This window comes from Phocoena phocoena, chromosome X (genome assembly GCF_963924675.1).
Source record: "Phocoena phocoena chromosome X, mPhoPho1.1, whole genome shotgun sequence".
NCBI classification, from domain to species: Eukaryota; Metazoa; Chordata; class Mammalia; order Artiodactyla; family Phocoenidae; genus Phocoena; species Phocoena phocoena.
Genome location: NC_089240.1, coordinates 772,365 through 790,551, shown reverse-complemented (window position 1 = coordinate 790,551; position 18,187 = coordinate 772,365). Strand labels below are relative to the sequence as shown.

The following is an 18,187-nucleotide window of genomic DNA, read 5'->3' as shown; positions in this document are numbered from 1 at the left end:
TTCTGCAAGTCCCCAAACTTTGTCCTTTATGGATACCATGCTGTCCCCTGCTTGGCTTGAGGCCATTGGGAGGGGGACCAAGTGTCCCTGCTTCTGGGTGAGCAGCCAGGAAGCCTCAGCGAGATGAGGGCTGCAGGACCGCGCTTGGACCTCGACCTCCAAAGGCAGGATTCTCACGACCCACCAGAGGGTGAGAATCCTGGGTGTAGATCGTATCTGATAATGTTTCAAGTGAGATGTATCCGGCGGGGCTGCAAAAGTGCTCGGCGGGGCTGAAAAAATGATCCTGCACTTTTTTTTTTTTTTGACAAGAGTCATCTTTTAAAATATAGCATGGCTGTTTCCTGTAGTCATTTCCCGAGTTTCTTTTCCACATTTTAAAGACGGGGTGGCCTCTGTACGAGGAGCTGACGCACTGACCTTCTGCTCACTGCTGTCTCCTCCTTCAGGCATGAGGCGTATCTTTCTGCCCTGGGCAGCCTCAGCTCTCTTCCTGCTGGGACATTTGATGGCTTCAGAAGAAACGGAGCTGAGTAAGTCAACGCTGGTGAATGTAGCCATTTGTCTGCCTGAAATGCCCTTTCTTTGAACACCTCTGCTCTTTTCTTTTTATGGTGTCGTTTGCAACTGCAGTGTTTTCTTTGTCAAAGTGACAAGGGCTTACACAGGTTCCTGAGTCTCGGGCAAAGCTCCATTTGCCTGTTGCAAAGGACCCACTCTTTTTTTTTTTTTAATTATTTTTTAAAATTAATTAATTTATGGCTATGTTGGGTCTTCGTTTCTGTGCGAGGGTTTTCTCTAGTTGTGGCAAGCGGGGGCCACTCTTCATCGCGGTGAGTGAGCCTCTCACTATCGCGGCCTCTCTTGTTGCGGAGTGCAGGCTCAGTAGTTGTGGCTCACGGGCCCAGCCGCTCCACGGCATGTGGGATCCTCCCAGACCAGGGCTTGAACCCGTGTCCCCTGCATCGGCAGGCGGACTCTCAACCACTGCGCCACCAGGGAAGTCCCAGGACGCACTCTTGACTGAGCTCAGGATTAGGTCTGAATGGAAAAGAATCAATAGAAGAGCCCTTGTCTGCAGAACTGAGAATCTGGGCTGCTTTGCTGTTCTGTCTGCCTCCAGAGAGGTGAAAGGCTTTTGTTTAAATTAACATTTCCCTTCCCGTGGTGAGATCATGCCGCCACAGGGCCCCCGAGAAAGACAAGAGCCTCCCCAGTCACCCGCTGTCCGCGGGGTCACCCTTGAATCCCACGGCTGGCCGCGCCTTCTGAGAACGACTATCAGCGTCACCTTCGCTCTCTGTCCGCACAGCCTGGTTCCTGGGGCTTTTCCAGGCTGCATGATCACCTTACGAGCTTTGTCAAAAGGCAGCAACAGGAGGGGGCGGACGGGAGGTATCTGGTCCCCTCTTGCACTAGACAGCTTCGATTTGCTTTCCAGCTCAAGGGAGGCCCGGATGGGAGCTGGTGGTGGCACGCTCGGGACATGTAGCTTCTGAACCGTCCCCAGGCATCACCCCATGCTTGACCGTCCACGTCCGAGCTGGCCTCTCGCCTACCTGGTTTGGAAGGGTCCCTAGGGGCCTTCTTTGCTGCAGCCCTGGGGTTGCAAACTGGGTATCAAGTGGACACAGTGAGGAGGGTGAGAGAGCCTGGATGTGGGGTGTCCCCAGGGCTGGCACCCACATAATTCCCTAGCTCTGTGCAATGCCCGGTGCTCTGTTTTCACGCGGCCGAATCGAGGACTCCATCTGCCAGCGACAGAAGGCAGAGGGAGGAGAGATTTGGCTGAGATCAGAGCTCCCTGTGGCCACAGATTCCTTGAGACCCATAGCTTCCTTCTGACAGCCCCCCTCTACCTGCCACCACTGCGCACGTGGAGTTTGAGTGAAGAAAGAGCCCTTTAGACCAGTTCTAGACTCTGACCCACTTGAAGCACATCCGTGGGCAGAAGTAGGGGTTAAGGTTGTGGATGCACAGAGGGTCCCACCCGAGGCGGTTCTCATCCCTCTGTGAAGCCGGGCTTTGTAGGAACTTCCTGGAGAATGCAGAACTTGCTTTATGAAAGACCTTTGTGGTTTGCCTGCTTTTCTTTCGCCCGAGGCCATCATCACAGGTGTGTGAACACCTGCGGTCCCACTGGGCACAGTCTCAGGAAAGCCTCCCCCCATCCCACCCGAGGTTCCGGAGCTGCGCAGAGAGGTCCCTCCGGGGCCATTTCCACCCCGTCGATCCATTTTGAACCAACAGATTCAGACTTCACGACTCCACTGGGGATTCAGGTCGCATTTCCACATAAGGCTACTGTGTTTCTGTTGGGGCTAGTGACAATGCACATTTGCCCCGAACACGCCTAACCCTTGTGAACCCTTGTGAACCGGTGTCAAAAGAAGCACGAGGAAATCGACACCCAGAGACCCCACCCCCACCCTTGCCTTGGTACAGACAACCTTTGTCACCAGGGCTGTCCTGGTACACTTTGCCATTTACACCTTCATCTCTTAAAATTTCCGAATAAGTTCATAATATCCCATAAAATCAGCACATACTTTCTAAGCAACAATGGGTCCTGATGGCCCTGAGTTCTTTCCGTTCAGGAGCCGACATTCAGGTGGGAACAGTGAAATCACAGGAATGAGATGGTATCTCTCAGTGGCAATGGTGCCACCAGGATTGTTAACCACCGATGGCCCAGGTTGGCAGGTAATTTCTGGAGAGATGGAGGTGTTTCTGATGGTACTGGAGAAATAGAATCAAAACTGGCATTTCTCGCCAACCCAGAATTCTTCTCCACCAAGGTAGAGATAAGAGAGACACGATTTCATGACTGAATAAGCGTTGAACAAGACTGCGCTCTGATGCACATGCCTTTTGAGAAAGAGGTTGACAAGACACAAACCCTCTTCTAGAGCAAGGTGGACACCAGCCACTGCACCCGCCTTCTCAAACGGGAGGACGTCCCAGCACCATTTGTAACCATAATTCTTCCTAAACTCACCTTCCAGTTGGAGGGACCCCCTGGGTCAGATCACTGGCTTTCTCCAAGGGAAAAATTAACTCCTGTCTTTATGACTGAAGGTGCTTTGATGACTTGGAGCCAGACTCTTAGCCCCTCACGGAAATGGGGCACCACACCGTTTATGTTTGCTCTTCAAAGAGTTGGCTCCCTTGAGAAAGATATGCCTAGGTCCCAAATCTGGCAAAAGCTCACAAACTTCTAAAAGTCTCTACATATATATCAAAGGGATGAAGAAAAAACGTACACATTTTATTTATTTATTTTTTAAAATGTATTATGAGGGCTTCCCTGGTGGCACAGTGGTTGAGGGTCCGCCTGCCGATGCAGGGCACACGGGTTCGTGCCCTGGTCCGGGAAGATCCCACATGCCGCGGAGCGGCTGGGCCCGTGAGCCATGGCCGCTGAGCCTGCGCGTCCGGAGCCTGTGCTCTGCAACGGGAGAGGCCACAACAGTGAGAGGTCCGCGTACCGCAAAAAAAAAAAAAAAAAAAAATATATATATATATATATAAAATGAGTTTTGGGACTGCCCTGCTCTGGTGGCACAGTGGTTAAGAACCCACCTGCCAGTGCAGGGGACACGGATTTGAGCCCTGGTCCAGGAAGATCCCACATGCCGTGGAGCAACTAAGCCCGTGTGCCGCAACTACTGAGCCTGTGCTCTAGAGCCTGAGAGCCACAACTACTGAGCCCACGTGCCACAACTACTGAAGCCTGTGTCCCTAGAGCCCGTGCTCCGCAACAAGAGAAGTCACCACAATGAGAAGCCCGTGCACCGCCATCAAGTGTAGCTGCCACTCGCCGCACCTAGAGGAAGCCCGCGCGCAGCTACGATGACCCAACGCAGCCAATAAATAAATAAAACAAACAAATAAATAAATAAATTTATAAAAAATATATATTATGAGTTTTAAAATTGAGATATAGTTGACTTATAATATTATATATGTTTCAGGTATACAACATAGGGATTCACAATTTTCTAAAGATTATACTCCATGTATAGTTATTATGAAATATTGGCTATATCCCCTGTGTTATACAATATATCCTTGTAGCTTATTTATTTTATACATAATAGTTTGTACCTCTTAATCCTCTACCCCTATCTTGCCACTCGCCCCCTTCCCTCTCCCCACTTGTAACCGCTAGTTTGTTTTTGTATCTGTGAGTCTGCTTCTGTTTTGTTACATTCACTAGTTTGTGTCATATTTTAGATCCCACATTTAAGGGATACCATGTGATATTTGTCTTTCTCTGACTTACTTCACCTAGTCTGATCATCTCTAGGTCCATCCATGTTGCTGCCAATGGCATGATTTCATTCTTTTTCATGGCTGAGTAGTATTCCATTGTACATACGCACCACATCTTCTTTATCCATTCCTCTGTTGATGGACATTTGAGTTGCTTCCGTGTCTTGTCTATTGCAAGTAGTACTGCTATGAACATTGGCGTGCATGTGTCTTTTCAAATTAGAGTTTTTGTTTTTTTGTGATAAATGCCCAGGAGTGGAATCGCTGGATTCTATGGCAGCTCTATTTTTATCTTTTAGAGAAACTGCCGTAGTGTTTTCCACAGTGGCTGCACCAATTTGCATCCCTACCAACAGTGTACCAGGGTTCCCTTTTCTCCACACCCTCGCCAACATTTATTATTTGTGGTCTTTTTGATGATGGCCATTCTGACGGGTGTGGAGCCTAAGTAGCGTCTAAAGCAAACATTGAAGGACTCACTTGACCTTGAGCTTTTCCTCGACTCGTCATGTGTGGTGTTCTGAGTAAGACAGCGACTTTGGTGGATGGGGGACAGTGTCCAGTTCCTCTCTGTGTGCCCACAAAACATGGTGCCATTGGACACACAGTCGGCACTCACTGTTTACTCTTCACACTAACCGATAATCATTACCTCTTGCCAACGAGAGAAGAAAGTCAGTTGTAATCTTGCACTGACTGTTGTCTCTCAAAGTGATTGAGTTTTCTCACCGACCTTCATAGATCCTGCAGTTCTTACTGACATAAGTCATGACCGGTTTGTTTGTGAGAATCTTGGTTTTCTCTGTCCCTTTAAAGCACTCTATCATTCTTGTATTATAAGTATGAAACACATAACAGATTCTGGACACATAGTAAGAATATAAAATATCTTGTTGATAATTACAGATAGATGACATAGGTAACAGATGATGACAAGATAGATGATAGATAGGTAGATAGACGATATAGAAGATAGATACATAAATAGATAGTAGATAAATAATAGCTAGATGATGATGATAGATACATAGATAGATAATAGAGATAGATAATAGAGGTAGATAGATAGATGGATAGATAGATATAGATATCATGTTGAAATGATAATATTCTGGATATATAGGGTTATATAAAATATATCATCAAATTTTTTTAAAAAGCACTATATCATTCTTATAACATGAGTGCTGACATCATTTTACAAATTTCAAGCTCTTTCCAGCATTGCCTCAAAGTCTACTCTATTTGTGTCTTTTTACCCAGGAGAAACATTGCAGCTTCAAATCATCAACTTTAATTTTGAAACTGTGAAGGTTACATGGAATGCAAGTGAATACCCCGGGACTAATTTGACATTCCTCCAAAGGTAAGTGCCCTGAGGAAGGGAAAACCATGCCTATGGCTAAAATATTTCCTCTTCTAAGATGTCAACAGCTGGGAGGCCCAGGACGTGAACGTGTGAAGGATCAGAAGGTGCAAGTGTGAATGTGTGTGCCCTCTAGCTCTCAGGCCTCACCACAGCTGCAGCCACAGCTCCCAGACCTTCTAACGGAGTGATGACTGACTCAGGCTCGAAACCACCTAGATCCTTTTTTTTTTTTAAATAGATATTTGATTATATCTTTTTTCTTTTTTTTAATGAATTAATTTATTTTTGGCTGCGTTGGGTCTTCCTTGCTGCGCACAGGCTTTCTCTAGTTGCAGCGAGCAGGGGCTACTCTTTGTTGCGGTGCGCGGGCTTCTCATTGCGGTGGCTTCTCTTGTTGCGGAGCACGGACTCTAGGCATGTGGGCTTCAGTAGTTGTGGTTCGCGGGCTCTAGAGCGCAGGCTCAGGAGTTGTGGCTCACGGGCTTAGTTGCTCCGGGGCATGTGGGATCTTCCCAGACCAGGGCTCGAACCCGTGTCCCCTGCATTGGTAGGCAGATTCTTAACCACAAGGGAAGTCCCGTATCCATTTATTTAATCATAAAGGAGATAATTCTTCGTCTCGTCACTGCTTGGGTTTGAGATCTTAAGGATGGAGTATAAGCTGGTCTCACACTCGGTCCTATAGGCTTCTTCTTAATATTGCAGGGAAGCCTCAAAGATATACCCAATCTTGGGACATCCCTATTAAAAGTGTCTCCTGGAAGGGATAGTTAGGGAGTTTGGGATTGACATGTACACACTGCTACATTTAAAAAGGATAACCAGGGACTTCCCTGGTGGTGCAGTGGTTAAGAATCCGCCTGCCAATGCAGGGGACACGGGTTTGAGCCCTGGTCCAGGAAGATCCCACATCCCCCGGAGCAACTAAGCCTGTGCGCCACAACTACTGAGCCTGCGCTCTAGAGCCCGCGAGCCACAGTTACTGAGCTCGTGAGCCGCAACTACTGAAGCCCACGTGCCTAGAGCCCGTGCTCCACAACAAGAGAAGCCACCGCAATGAGAAGCCCGCTCACCGCAACTAGAGAAAAGCCCACGCGCAGCAACAAAGACCCAACGCAGCCAAAAATAAATAAATAAATTTTATTTTTTAAAAAAGGATAACCAACAAGGACCTACTGTGTAATACAGGGGACTCTGCTCAGTGTTATGTGGCAGCCTGGATGGGAGGGGAGACTGGATACACGTATGTGCGTGGCTGACTCATCTCTCTGTGCACCTGAAGCTATCACAGCACTGTTAATCAGCTCTACTCCAATATAAAATAAAAATGCCTCTTTGAGTCAAGGGCTGGGTTACTCTGCAGGTCAATTACTTTCCTAGGGCGGCCGCAACAAAGTACCCCAAACTGGGCAGCTTAAAACAAGGAAAATTCATCCTCCCCCATCCTGGAGACCAGATGTCTGAGGTCAAGGTGTCCCAGGGCCACGCCCCCTCCAGAGGCTCCAGGGGAGGGTCCTTCCCGCCTCTTCCAGCTTCTGGGGGCTCCAGGCGTCCCTGGGCTTGTGGCCGCGTCCCTCCCGTCTCTGCCTCTGTCTTCCCGGTTCTTCTCCTGTGTGTCCGTGTCTCTCGTCTTCTGTCTCTTAGAAGGACCCTGTCATGGGATGTAGGGCCACCCTCCTCCAGGAGGAACTCATCTCAGACCCGTCACTTCATCACATCTGCAAAGATCCTGTTTCCTAATGAGGTCCTGTTCCCAGGTTCCGGGGTTAGTACAGATACGTAGGCATGCCATTTGGAGGGCCACAATTCGAGTCCTACAAGATCCATTCAAGGGGTGTAATCATTTGAGAGAGGGGTACTTTTCTGTTTCGACAGGTCTTGCTGTAGTTTTGTAAGGGGAGGGGGTCATTGAAGTGAGTGACGTGGTACCCAATCTGAGTCAGTGACAGAGTCATGGAGCAAAGGAACGGCCCTTAAGTTGTTATTTTTAAGATGCTACATAGCTGAATTTTTCTCTTTTTAAATCACAGGTTAAGCAGTAATGAGACATACAGACCATGCTCCAAGTATACCCTTCAACAAGGTTACACTGCCGGGTGCCTCTTGGAAGTAGAAAAAGATGAAGTTCTATATTTTTCCATCAGGAATGGAACACACTCCCTTCTTAGCAAGAGTCTGTGGATCAGCAGTTACCGTACGTGCTTTAGTACCTTGAGGGTTGACTGTCCATTTTGGATTAGGATATATCATACAAAGGTAGTGAAACCCTCTCTCCAAAGATTCATGTTTTCGTCTGGATTTCTGTGAGGCAGAGTTTCTTTTTTCCCCCCACCCCTGTTTTGAGGGATGGGATGTCACAGGTCCATCTCAGAATCCCACGAGAGCTATGGACCCCCTACTGAAAACAATCCCTCATAGACATTGTATAAGTCTCCTCGGGCTGCCATAAAAAATTATCAGAAATTGGGTTGCTTAAAATAAACATTATCTTCCAGTTCTGGACACCAGAAATTCTACAGTCGAGATGTGGGTAGGGTTGGTTCCTTCTGGAAGTTCTGAGGGAGAATCTGCTCTCCCTCAATTCTTGGGAGCTGCTCGTAACCTTGGGCGTCCCTGGGCTTGCGGCCGCCTCCCTCCCGTCTCTGCACGTGGCTTCTCCTCTGTGTCTGTGTCTCTTCTCTTCTGATAAGGACACCAGTCATACTGGATTAGGGCTCACGCTACTCCAGGATGACCTCATCTTATCTTAAACAATTACACCCGTAATGATCCTCTTTCCAAAGATTCTGAGGTGCTAGGGTCCAGGACTTCAAAGTGTCTTTTTCTGGTGGGACACAATTCATCCCATAACAGATACAGAAAAGTTTTTCAAGCAATTTCAGAGAGCTCTTTCCATGAGACACCTAAGGGTCCTTGGAGAGCTGGCTAAAAGTTCTATCGTCAATGTACTAAAGACAAGGAAACCCCACATCTCATAAGGTATTAGAGGAAGGATTGGAACAGTGAGAGGAAAGTGAATCCAAGCCCAGTTACCATTGTAATTTCAGAGATGTGGAATGTTTATGTTGGTAGAGGTGTTAGTCATTGTGGTATTTCTCCTTCTTAGTGAAACCCAGATCCCTGAGTGATCTGAGCTTCCAGTGGCATCAGGGAGCAGTGACAGTGACTTGCTCTGACCTGTGGTACAAAGGTCTCGTGTATGAAATCCAGCACAAGAGTACCTTTGACGCCGAGTGGCAGGTGAGGGCAGGGACGTCTTCTCAGGCCAGGTGTACGTAAGTATCCCCAAGATGCGAACGGTGGAGAAAGGTGGAGAGACACAGAGACAAAGATATTGAGATTTATTTTAAGGACTTGGTCATGTGATTGTGGAGCCCGGTGTATGTGACAGAAGCAGGGAGCACTCATCCAAGAAGGGAGAAGATGGACAAATGGCTGGAATCAGTAGAACAGAATCGCTGCTCGCCAAAGAAATACACATTAAAATAGAGGGATACTTGGCTTCCCTGGTGGCGCAGTGGTTAAGAATCTGCCTGCCAATGCAGGGGACATGGGATCGAGCCCAGGTCAGGGAAGATCCCACGTGCCATGGAGCAACTAAGCCCGGGAGCCACAACTACTGAGCCCACGTGCTGCATCTACTGAAGCCCACGTGCCTAGAGCCCGTGCTCTGCAACAAGAGAAGCCACCGCAATGAGAAGCCCGCCCACCTCAACAAAGAGTAGCCCCCACTCACCGCAACTAGAGAAAGCCCGTGCGTAGCAACGAAGGCCCAACACAGCCAAAAATAAATAATATAAATAAATTAAAATTAAAAAAAAAATAGAGGGATACTGGAGTTCTCTTAAATAGCTGATCATAAAATGTGATCATTTTTAATGATGTTGAACACCAGGAAACTTTAAGACCTCTGTCCTTGTTGTGATCAATCAATTCCCTTTGCAGAAATCAATCCTCAGGGAATAATTCAAAATGTGGATGAGGCTGTACGCACAAAGACGTCTATCGAAGCATTATCTAAAATAAATACATGGACTTAGGGACCACCTATGTGGCATACAGCAGGAGAATAGTCAAACAAATTATGGTACATTTATAATAAAATATTTAAGAGCCATCAAAAGGTATTTTGAAGAATATTTAGTGATAAGAAGCAATGCGTACATTAAATATTGTGTTCAATGAATACCATACCACCGGAAGGAGAGAAATGATATCAATTTGTTAATGGTGATTGTATTTTGGAGCTAGAATAAAGACAGGTTTTAAGTGTCTTATTTTGCCTTTGTGTGTGTGTATGTGTGTGTGTGTGTGTGTGTTTGTGTGTGTTTTCTAAAGTCTCAAATGTAAGCATGCATTACTTTTCTTTCTTTTTAAATTAATTAATTAATTAATTTTGGGGCTGTGTTGGGTCTTTGTTGCTGCGTGTGGGGTTTCTCTAGTTGCGGCAAGCGGAGGCTACTCTTTGTTGCAGCGCACGGGCTTCTCATTGCGGTGGCTTCTCTTGTTGCGGAGCACGGGCTCTAGGCGCACGGGTTTCAGTAGTTGTGGCACGTGGGCTCAGTAGTTGTGGCTTGCGGGCTCTAGAGCGCAGGCTCAGTAGCTGTGGCGCACGGGCTTAGTTGCTCCGTGGCATGTGGGATCTTCCCAGACCAGGGCTCGAACCCATGTCCCCTGCACTGGCAGGCGGATTCTTAACCACTGTACCAGCAGGGAAGCCACAGCATACATTACTTTTTTTTTTTTTTTTTTTTTGCGGGACGCGGGCCTCTCACTGTTGCGGCCTCTCCCATTGCGGAGCACAGGCTCCGGACGCGCAGGCTCAGCGGCCATGGCTCACGGGCCCAGCCGCTCCGCGGCATGTGGGATCTTCCCGGACCGGGGCACGAACCGTGTCCCCTGCATCGGCAGGCGGACTCTCAACCACTGCGCCACCAGGGAAGCCCTACATTACTTTTATATTCATAAAAAAAGTTACTTGGGAAGTATAGCCAATATTTTATAATAACTGTAAATGAAGTATAACCCTTAAAAATTGTGAACCACTATATTGTACACCCATAACATATGATACTGTACAGCAACTATACTTCTATTTTAAAAAATTACTTTTTTTTAAAGAAAGAACTTAGTAATTCTTCAAAAGCGTCTGTCATCATGTTTGTCATAACGAATTTTTTTTCCTTTTTGGAGGGAGGTGTAGAGGTGCTGCCACATTTGTTTTTGCTGCTGTTTGGAGGATAAGTATCTGGGCAGAGAGAGGAAGTGAAACAAGACAGGGAAATCCTGCCAGGAGGGATCTTGTGTGAATCCCTGGTAGAAGATGAAAAAGTCTGGGTCAATCACAGGTCATCGTGTCTGTTTTTCCCTCTAGTCCAAGGAGGCAAAAACCTGCAATGTCACGCTCGACAGTTTGGATGCTGAGAAGTGTTATTTCTTTCGGGCCAGAGTGAAAACGCTGGAGTCCAGCTACGGCTCTGACACATACCCAAGTGACTGGTCAGAGGTGATACGCCAGCAGAGGGGCAAGCTAACAGGTAATGTCACGCAGCATCGCTGCACAACATGGTCCGGCACCCTACGTTGGGGGGAGGGTGGAATGGGGCACCTGAAAACACGGATGACCCCAAGTCCTGCTCCAGAGGTCACGGTGGAAGCAATTCCTCTTCTAGATTCCATCATTATTGGACTAATTTTCATTTCATAGCAAGAATAATGTGTCATTTATGAATGTGGTTCCATGGATATAGGTACAGGTGCATAGAGAGATCTATAGATAAATAGGTGATAGATGGATAGATTGATAGATGATAGATGATGATAGATAGATGACATATATAGATAGATAGACATAGATGGATGATAGGTGATAGATAGCCAGATAGATGGATAGGTAGGTAGACAGATATATATCGTAGATAGATAAGTAGATAGGTAGGTAGGTAAATAGATAGGTGATAGATGATAGATTGATAGATGATAGACAGATAGGTAGATAGATGATAGATAGATAGATAGATGATAGATATGGATAGACCAAAGAAAGCCCTGATATCCTCAAATACCCCCTGGCAGTGAGTTAAATCTACACTCCCTCCTCCCTGATGTTTGCCTGTCCAGTGTCACCATCTCTCTTTCCAGGATATTTCACACCAAAATCAAGATTTGCTGACCCTGACATTTATAAAGGAAAAAAAAAATGTGGGTGGCAGGGTTTGGAGTGTGATCTAGTATTATGTTGAAATTATCTTGATAACTTACAGCCCTCATTCTGTTTTGCTTTAGATTTGTGCCAGGAAAAGAGACTTTTCCCAAATTTTATTTTAATTGCTGGCATGGTCACCTTCCTGATAGCCTCCCTTCTCCTTCTGCCTTTATGGAAACTACGGAGGTAAGGATGACCCTGACAGAATCCTCAGACACATGGGCTTTGGTTCCAATATGTCCCTGAATTGGGGGGGGGGAGGAAAGAATTGTCTGATGTGATTATTTAGCTGAATATCACTTTCTCTATAATACACACTTTGCCAGCGGTATATGACAAGAAAATTGAGAGGGAAATAATGCCAAAGGTGCAGGGATATCTGCAGAATTCATTGACAAATATTCTCTTGGAGACAGTAGGATATAGAAATGCTCATCTCTATGAGAGCGTTACCTTGCTTCAAACACACGCCCCATTGAGCTGTGTCCTCCTGTCATGTTACAATGACAGGTACTTAAAACACTTTTAATTTTTATTGAGAGTTATTAAATGAGACAATTTGGTGAGTGACGTGAGAAGAACTGGACAAGAAGAAAGCTTGTCTGGTTTGTAAATCCATTTACAGATACAGCAAAACAATATTCTTTGAGACCATAGAAAGCATTTCAAAAATATGATATTAAATACTTCTCCCCATTAACCTTCCGTGCAATAATTTAACAACCGCTATTTCCATCTTTCTTTAAACCTACTTGCGCCCGGGCCTTTTACTTCTTGATGATGTTTGAAGGCACTGATGCCCAGGGCCGTGGGTGCCATCTTTGTTTCTTAGGATGAGGTTTCCATAGCAACGACTGGAGTGATGCATAGAGAAACATGGACCGCCATTCTGGACAACTCAGGCTGGGTCTGAGCTAGGCTAAGTTAGACAATTTCAAGGACGTCCCGTCATGGTTGGATACAGCATGGAGCAGCTTCTCTTGATTCTTGCAAACCGCCCCATTTTTTCTTCAGCCTGCTCTTCTCTCTTTGACCAGCTCAAACAGATGCCTGCAATATGGTTCTCTGCAAGGGAGTAGATGAAGCAATCAGATAAGCGTGTTGACGGGTGACATGTCTGATGTTTTTAATACAAAACTGAAATCATCCCTGAGGGAATCTGAGGGGTACACTTCTTGGAAAAAACTAACACTTGTCCTGTCTTCAAGGAAGTCCCTGTTCACGACGAGTGGTGAAATCAACTGTATTATTTTCCTGGGGTTGCCCTAACAAAGCACCCCAGACTGGGGGAGGAGGGGGCTCAAACCACAGACGTTTATTTCTCCCAGTTACTGGAGGCTTGAGTCTGAGGTCCAGGTGCGGGCAGGGCTGGTTCCTCCTGAGGCTTCTCTCCTGGGTGTGTAGACGGCCCTCTCCCTGTGTCCTCACACGGTCGTCCCTCTGTGTGCATCTGTGTACTAATCTCCTCTTCTTTTAAGGACACCAGTCACATAGGGTTAGCATCTTATAGATGAAAACCTCTTAGGTTCTGTATCTGGGGGCCTGCGAATTAAACTGACCAAAGACAGAGTAACGTAAGAAAATGCATGTTTCTTTACTGATGGAATATTTTGAAGCGCATGGAGATTCGTAGAAAGGAAGTGAACACCTAACAAGGCAGTTAATTCGGTGGCTTCTGTACCATTTTAACAAAAGGTAATAATTTGTGGAGAAGTGGAAAAGGAAGACAAATGAAAAGGGAGTTTGGATGTGGGTAAATAGTGGGAGGGTGACTAAGAAATGTGTAGGGGAAACTACAGGCAGATAAAGGTTGTCTGTGTGGAAGCATCTTGGTGCCATCTCAGTGATGTGACTCGTCCATTTCGAGGTAAAGGAGGGGGGGCACCTTTACAAATGGAATTTTTTTTTTTTTGTAAAGAGGGAAATTTGTGGTCTGCTTTTAGGTGGGTGGGGGAGGGCAGAGGGCTTCTCCTACCTCTGCTGTTTCTCAAGTGCCTTCACCTCCAAATACACAATATCCCCAAGTGGCATATTTTGGGGTGGTGTGTCCTGTTCACATTCATACCCCATGTCTATGACCTCATTTCACCTTAATTACCTCCTAAGAAGTACAACCTCCAGATACGGTCAGATTGAGGGGTTAGGATTTCAAGTTACGGATTTGGGGAGGTGGGGACACAATTCAGTCCATAATGTCAACAGAAATAGTGATTCCTAGGTAATAAGAATCGCTCTTTTGCAGAGATGGGCTCCATGCCCCTAATTTCACATTCCTGGTGAGGGCTTCACGTGGATGCTGGGAGCAGGGTACCTGCGAGGGTAGGAGTGGGGCACATGTTTTGAAATTGGGGACGCGGTTCCGCCAAGGTGTGCAGCCTCTGGGGTCAAAGTCTGCAGCCATCCCGGGCCCCTCATGGCGGGGCGGTGGGTGGGGTCTGTCCGCCTGGACGTCCACAGCCCTGCTCAGGGGCGCCAGCCTGTCTGACCAGACTCTCCATGTCCATTTCAGGGTTAAGAAGGTTCTCATGCCCAGTGTGCCGGATCCCAGATTCACCTTCTCTGGGCTCTTTGAGTCTCACCAAGGTAACTTCCAGGTAAGCGCCATCTCCTTGGGCATGAAAAACAGGCTTGCTTTGCGCTGTCCTACTACCTCCCGTGTGCACCATGTAAAACCCCGCTTTTATTCCAGCAGCCTCTTTAAATGCCTGGGAGCCTTTTTGCATTTGAAAGCAGCAACACGTTCTTTTCTCTTTTGGTCAGAGAGAGTAGATCCAAGGGCCTCCGAGGCTGGCTTCTCTTGAAATCAGCCCCAGAGATCAGTGGCCCCCACTACGGGATTTTCCAGCCTAATCACTTTCTGATCTTATCAGGAAGTTGTGTTCTTAATCTGTTCCCTCTGCAGAGCTGACAACAAAACCTACACTTCCTTTTTCAAACTTTATGGTTGTTGTTTCATTCACATGACAAATGCTTAAGGAGTTGGGAGGAATGAGACAGAGAGGGAATCAGCACCGCGTCCCCAGGACATTGCCAGCAGTGGACACCCAGGCGTAGACTCTACGGGACCATGGGATCAGAGTTATGCCAGTTCCCTGCGGCTGCCGCAAACTGCGGGGTTCAAAACATCACACATTCATCCTCCCCCAACCTGGACACCAGATGTGTGAGGTCCAGGTGTCCCAGGGCCGCGCTCCCTCCAGAGGCTCCGGGGGAGGGTCCTTCCTGCCCCTTCCAGCTCCTGGGGGCTCCAGGCTGCCTCCCTCCTGTCTCTGCCTCTGTCTTCATGGGGCTTCTCCTCTGTGTCTGTGTCTCTCCTCTTCTGTCTCTTAGAAGGACCCTGTCATTGGATGTAGGGCCACCCTCCTCCAGGAGGACCTCGTCTCAGACCCTTCACTTCATCACATCTGCAAGGACCCTGTTTCCAAATAAAGTCCCATTCCCAGGTTCTGAGGGTTAACACTGGGGCATATCTTTATTTTGGAAGGGATGCACTATTTAACCTTCCAGAGGAGCAAAAAGGTGAATTTTAGAACTACTTATAGGTGTAGGAGAGGGAAAGAAATGGAAAGAAAACCCACAAAAACATGCCTCTATCCTGTTAAGTTCTGTCCCTGATACCTGCAAATTAAATGGACAAAAAAAAAAAAAAAAGATTAAGAAGAGAAAAGGTTTATCTTGTATGCACATGAAAACAAGTGAAAACCCCCAAGAAGTAGTTACAGACCTGGAGGGTGATGTGCCATTTTAACAAAGGGTGATAGAGTGTGGAGGAGACACCAAGTAAAAGAAAAGGGGTTGGGAACTTGGGGGTGGCAAGCAAGATATGAGAAGGTGACTAGGAAATGCATGAGAAATAAGGGTTCTTTAGTAAGATTTTATGCGGACTCACATTCTCCCAGGTGATAAGTGTTGTCTCTGGAGTTGGAAGGGTCAGGGTGCCCGTTTACAAATGTACATTTCCTTGCCAAAAGGGACATTTATGCCCTGCTTCTAGGGAGGATAAACGGAGAGCAGAGAATCCTCTCTGCAGCGGTGCATTCTCCATTGCCTGCAGCTGAAAATAATCCCTGTGCCAAAGCGGCATATTTAGGGGTGTCCCAGTTCCTTTCAAGGGAGAAGAGAGGGGGTTACAGCAGAGTTTAGGACAGGAAATCTGAAGTTTTTCAATACTTGGGGCTAGAAGAAGGAGATGGGGGAGGCTGGGCGGGGAAGGGAGATGTTATAGGGAACAGAGGAGTCACCCGGTGGAATACACTCCCCTGGAGCACCCTATTCCAGATGTGCTCCCAGCCAGCATCAGGAAATCCCAGGGCACCTGTTAGGACTCAGCATCTGGGCCCCCTGGACCTGCTGAGTGACAATTCTCCTTCTGAAAAGTCACCCCCATCTCAGAGAACATACCTGCGGGGTGGGGGCGGGGGAGGAATCTGTGTTTCCTGTTTTGGGTTCCGGAAAAGCCCCTCAGGCGGTCCTCGTGTGTGAGGAGTGACCACAGACCAGCCGCTTTGAGGCTGATGACAAAAGACAGGTCTGGGGCTTCCCTGGTGGCGCAGTGGTTGAGAGTCCGCCTGCCGATGGAGGGGACACGGGTTCGTGCCCCGGTCCGGGAAGATCCCACGTGCCGCGGAGCGGCTGGGCCCGTGAGCCGTGGCCGCCGAGCCTGCGCGTCCGGAGCCTGTGCTCCGCAACCGGAGAGGCCACAGCAGTGAGAGGCCCGCGTACCGCAAAAAAAAAAAAAGCAGGTCTGAAACCACAAGCTCTATGCCAAGATGCTAAACATGAGAGCTTTTTTGTTCTGCTGGGGGTGGCATCACCTCCGGAGGGAGGCTGCCAGGGTCCCGGGGATGCACGGGCCCCGAGGGGAAGGGTTTGCCGCACGGAGCCTGAGTCACAGTGCTTCATCCTGGCAGGAGTGGATCAAGGACACGCAGAACGTGGCTCATGTGAATAAGATGGAAGACGGGGAGTGGGAGTCTATCCCGGAAGAGGCCGTGGTGGTCCAGCTGGCCGAGATGCCCAAGACAGCGGTGACGAGCCCTGTGTACCGGCAGACAGCGGAGGAAGAGGCCACCGGGGAGCCCGGCCAGCTCCCTCGCCAGCTCCCCCAGGGTGGCGAGGTGGTCTCTCTCGGGGATGTTACGTTTGTGATGAGTGACAACTCATACGTGATGTTCTGAGGGGGTGCAAACTCAAAAGCCAACATCAAAATCTACGTTGACATTGTAGGACCCAGGACAGCATCTCAGGGGCTAAAAACCGCTGTGAAGGGAACTCCCCAGAACCGAGGATGCTGGTGTCTGGGGTCACCCAACATCCCACCCATCCAACCAATGCATCCCATCCATGTCGATATCCAAGGGCTTGAAGGCGGATTCCCTGTAGGTGGCAGACCGTTGGTTGGGCTTGTTCTTGCTGTCACCTGGCACGTTGTCACAGTTCACTTAAATCGTAAGGAAGGACAGCCAGTGGCCTGAGACCACCTTCCTTCGCATGTGCCCACCCAGTCCTGCCCTTTCGCCATTACTACTTGCACCTGAGTGGTTCCTCGGATCTTTTGCTACGCGGCACCTGTACCCAGCAGGTGAGGCACGGCACCCCCAGGTACAAAAGGAATTCTGCGTTACCAACAACCACCAGCCACCCAGCTCTTGATCCAAAAGGGAAAAACCCTCTTCGCAAGCATTGAGGCATTTTATTAAGCAGACTGTTTTAATTCCTGAGTCCACACTCAGGACATCACTCCTAAGAGATATTTGAAGGTAAAAACCCTGCATGAGCATTTGAGACATTCCCCGCTGAGTGTGCGTTATTATTTTTTTTTATATTGAAATAAAAAGAAAAAAGTGTTGGCATGAGAACTGCGGTGAGATGTCAACATCTAGCTGATATGTGTGGAGACAGTGGACAATGTTAGTTTGATGCCCTCAAGCTTCACGTACAGGATGTGTCTAGATTTCTAGATTATTGAGATCTAGTTGTTTTTTCTTTGTTTTTTTTTCAGGCTGGCACTGAGTTTATCTTGTCTCTCTCTGCAGGGGGCAGTAAATAAACTTGATCAGATATACCTGGAGTCTGTGTGTGTGTGTGTGTGTGTGTGTGTCTGTGTGTCTGTGTGTCTGTGTGTGTGTGTGTGGTGTTGGGGATTTATAATTTAACAAAATCTCTCCCCACCCCAGAAAATTCCTCCACAAAGATAGAAATGGAAAGAAAACACTTTTATTAGTGAACAAACACCAAGCCAGAATACAACACACATCGCGGGCAGCCCGCTCACGGTTTGCAAACATAGAAGGACTCTCACCCTATTTCTGAGCTCAGCAACCCGTTCCCCCTGCATT

At 47.7% G+C, this 18,187-nt stretch overlaps 1 protein-coding gene across 1 annotated transcript; it reads left to right on the top strand.

The window, feature by feature from the left end:
- The first annotated feature begins 451 nt into the window (after positions 1-451).
- CRLF2 (cytokine receptor like factor 2) lies at positions 452-17,026 on the top strand. The gene is made up of 8 exons (XM_065901010.1): positions 452-533; positions 5,539-5,641; positions 7,675-7,838; positions 8,751-8,884; positions 11,019-11,181; positions 11,930-12,035; positions 14,359-14,443; positions 16,760-17,026. The coding sequence occupies exons 1-8, from the start codon at positions 452-454 to the stop codon at positions 17,024-17,026; spliced, it is 1,104 nt and encodes a 367-aa protein (XP_065757082.1).
- The last annotated feature ends 1,161 nt before the right edge of the window (positions 17,027-18,187 follow it).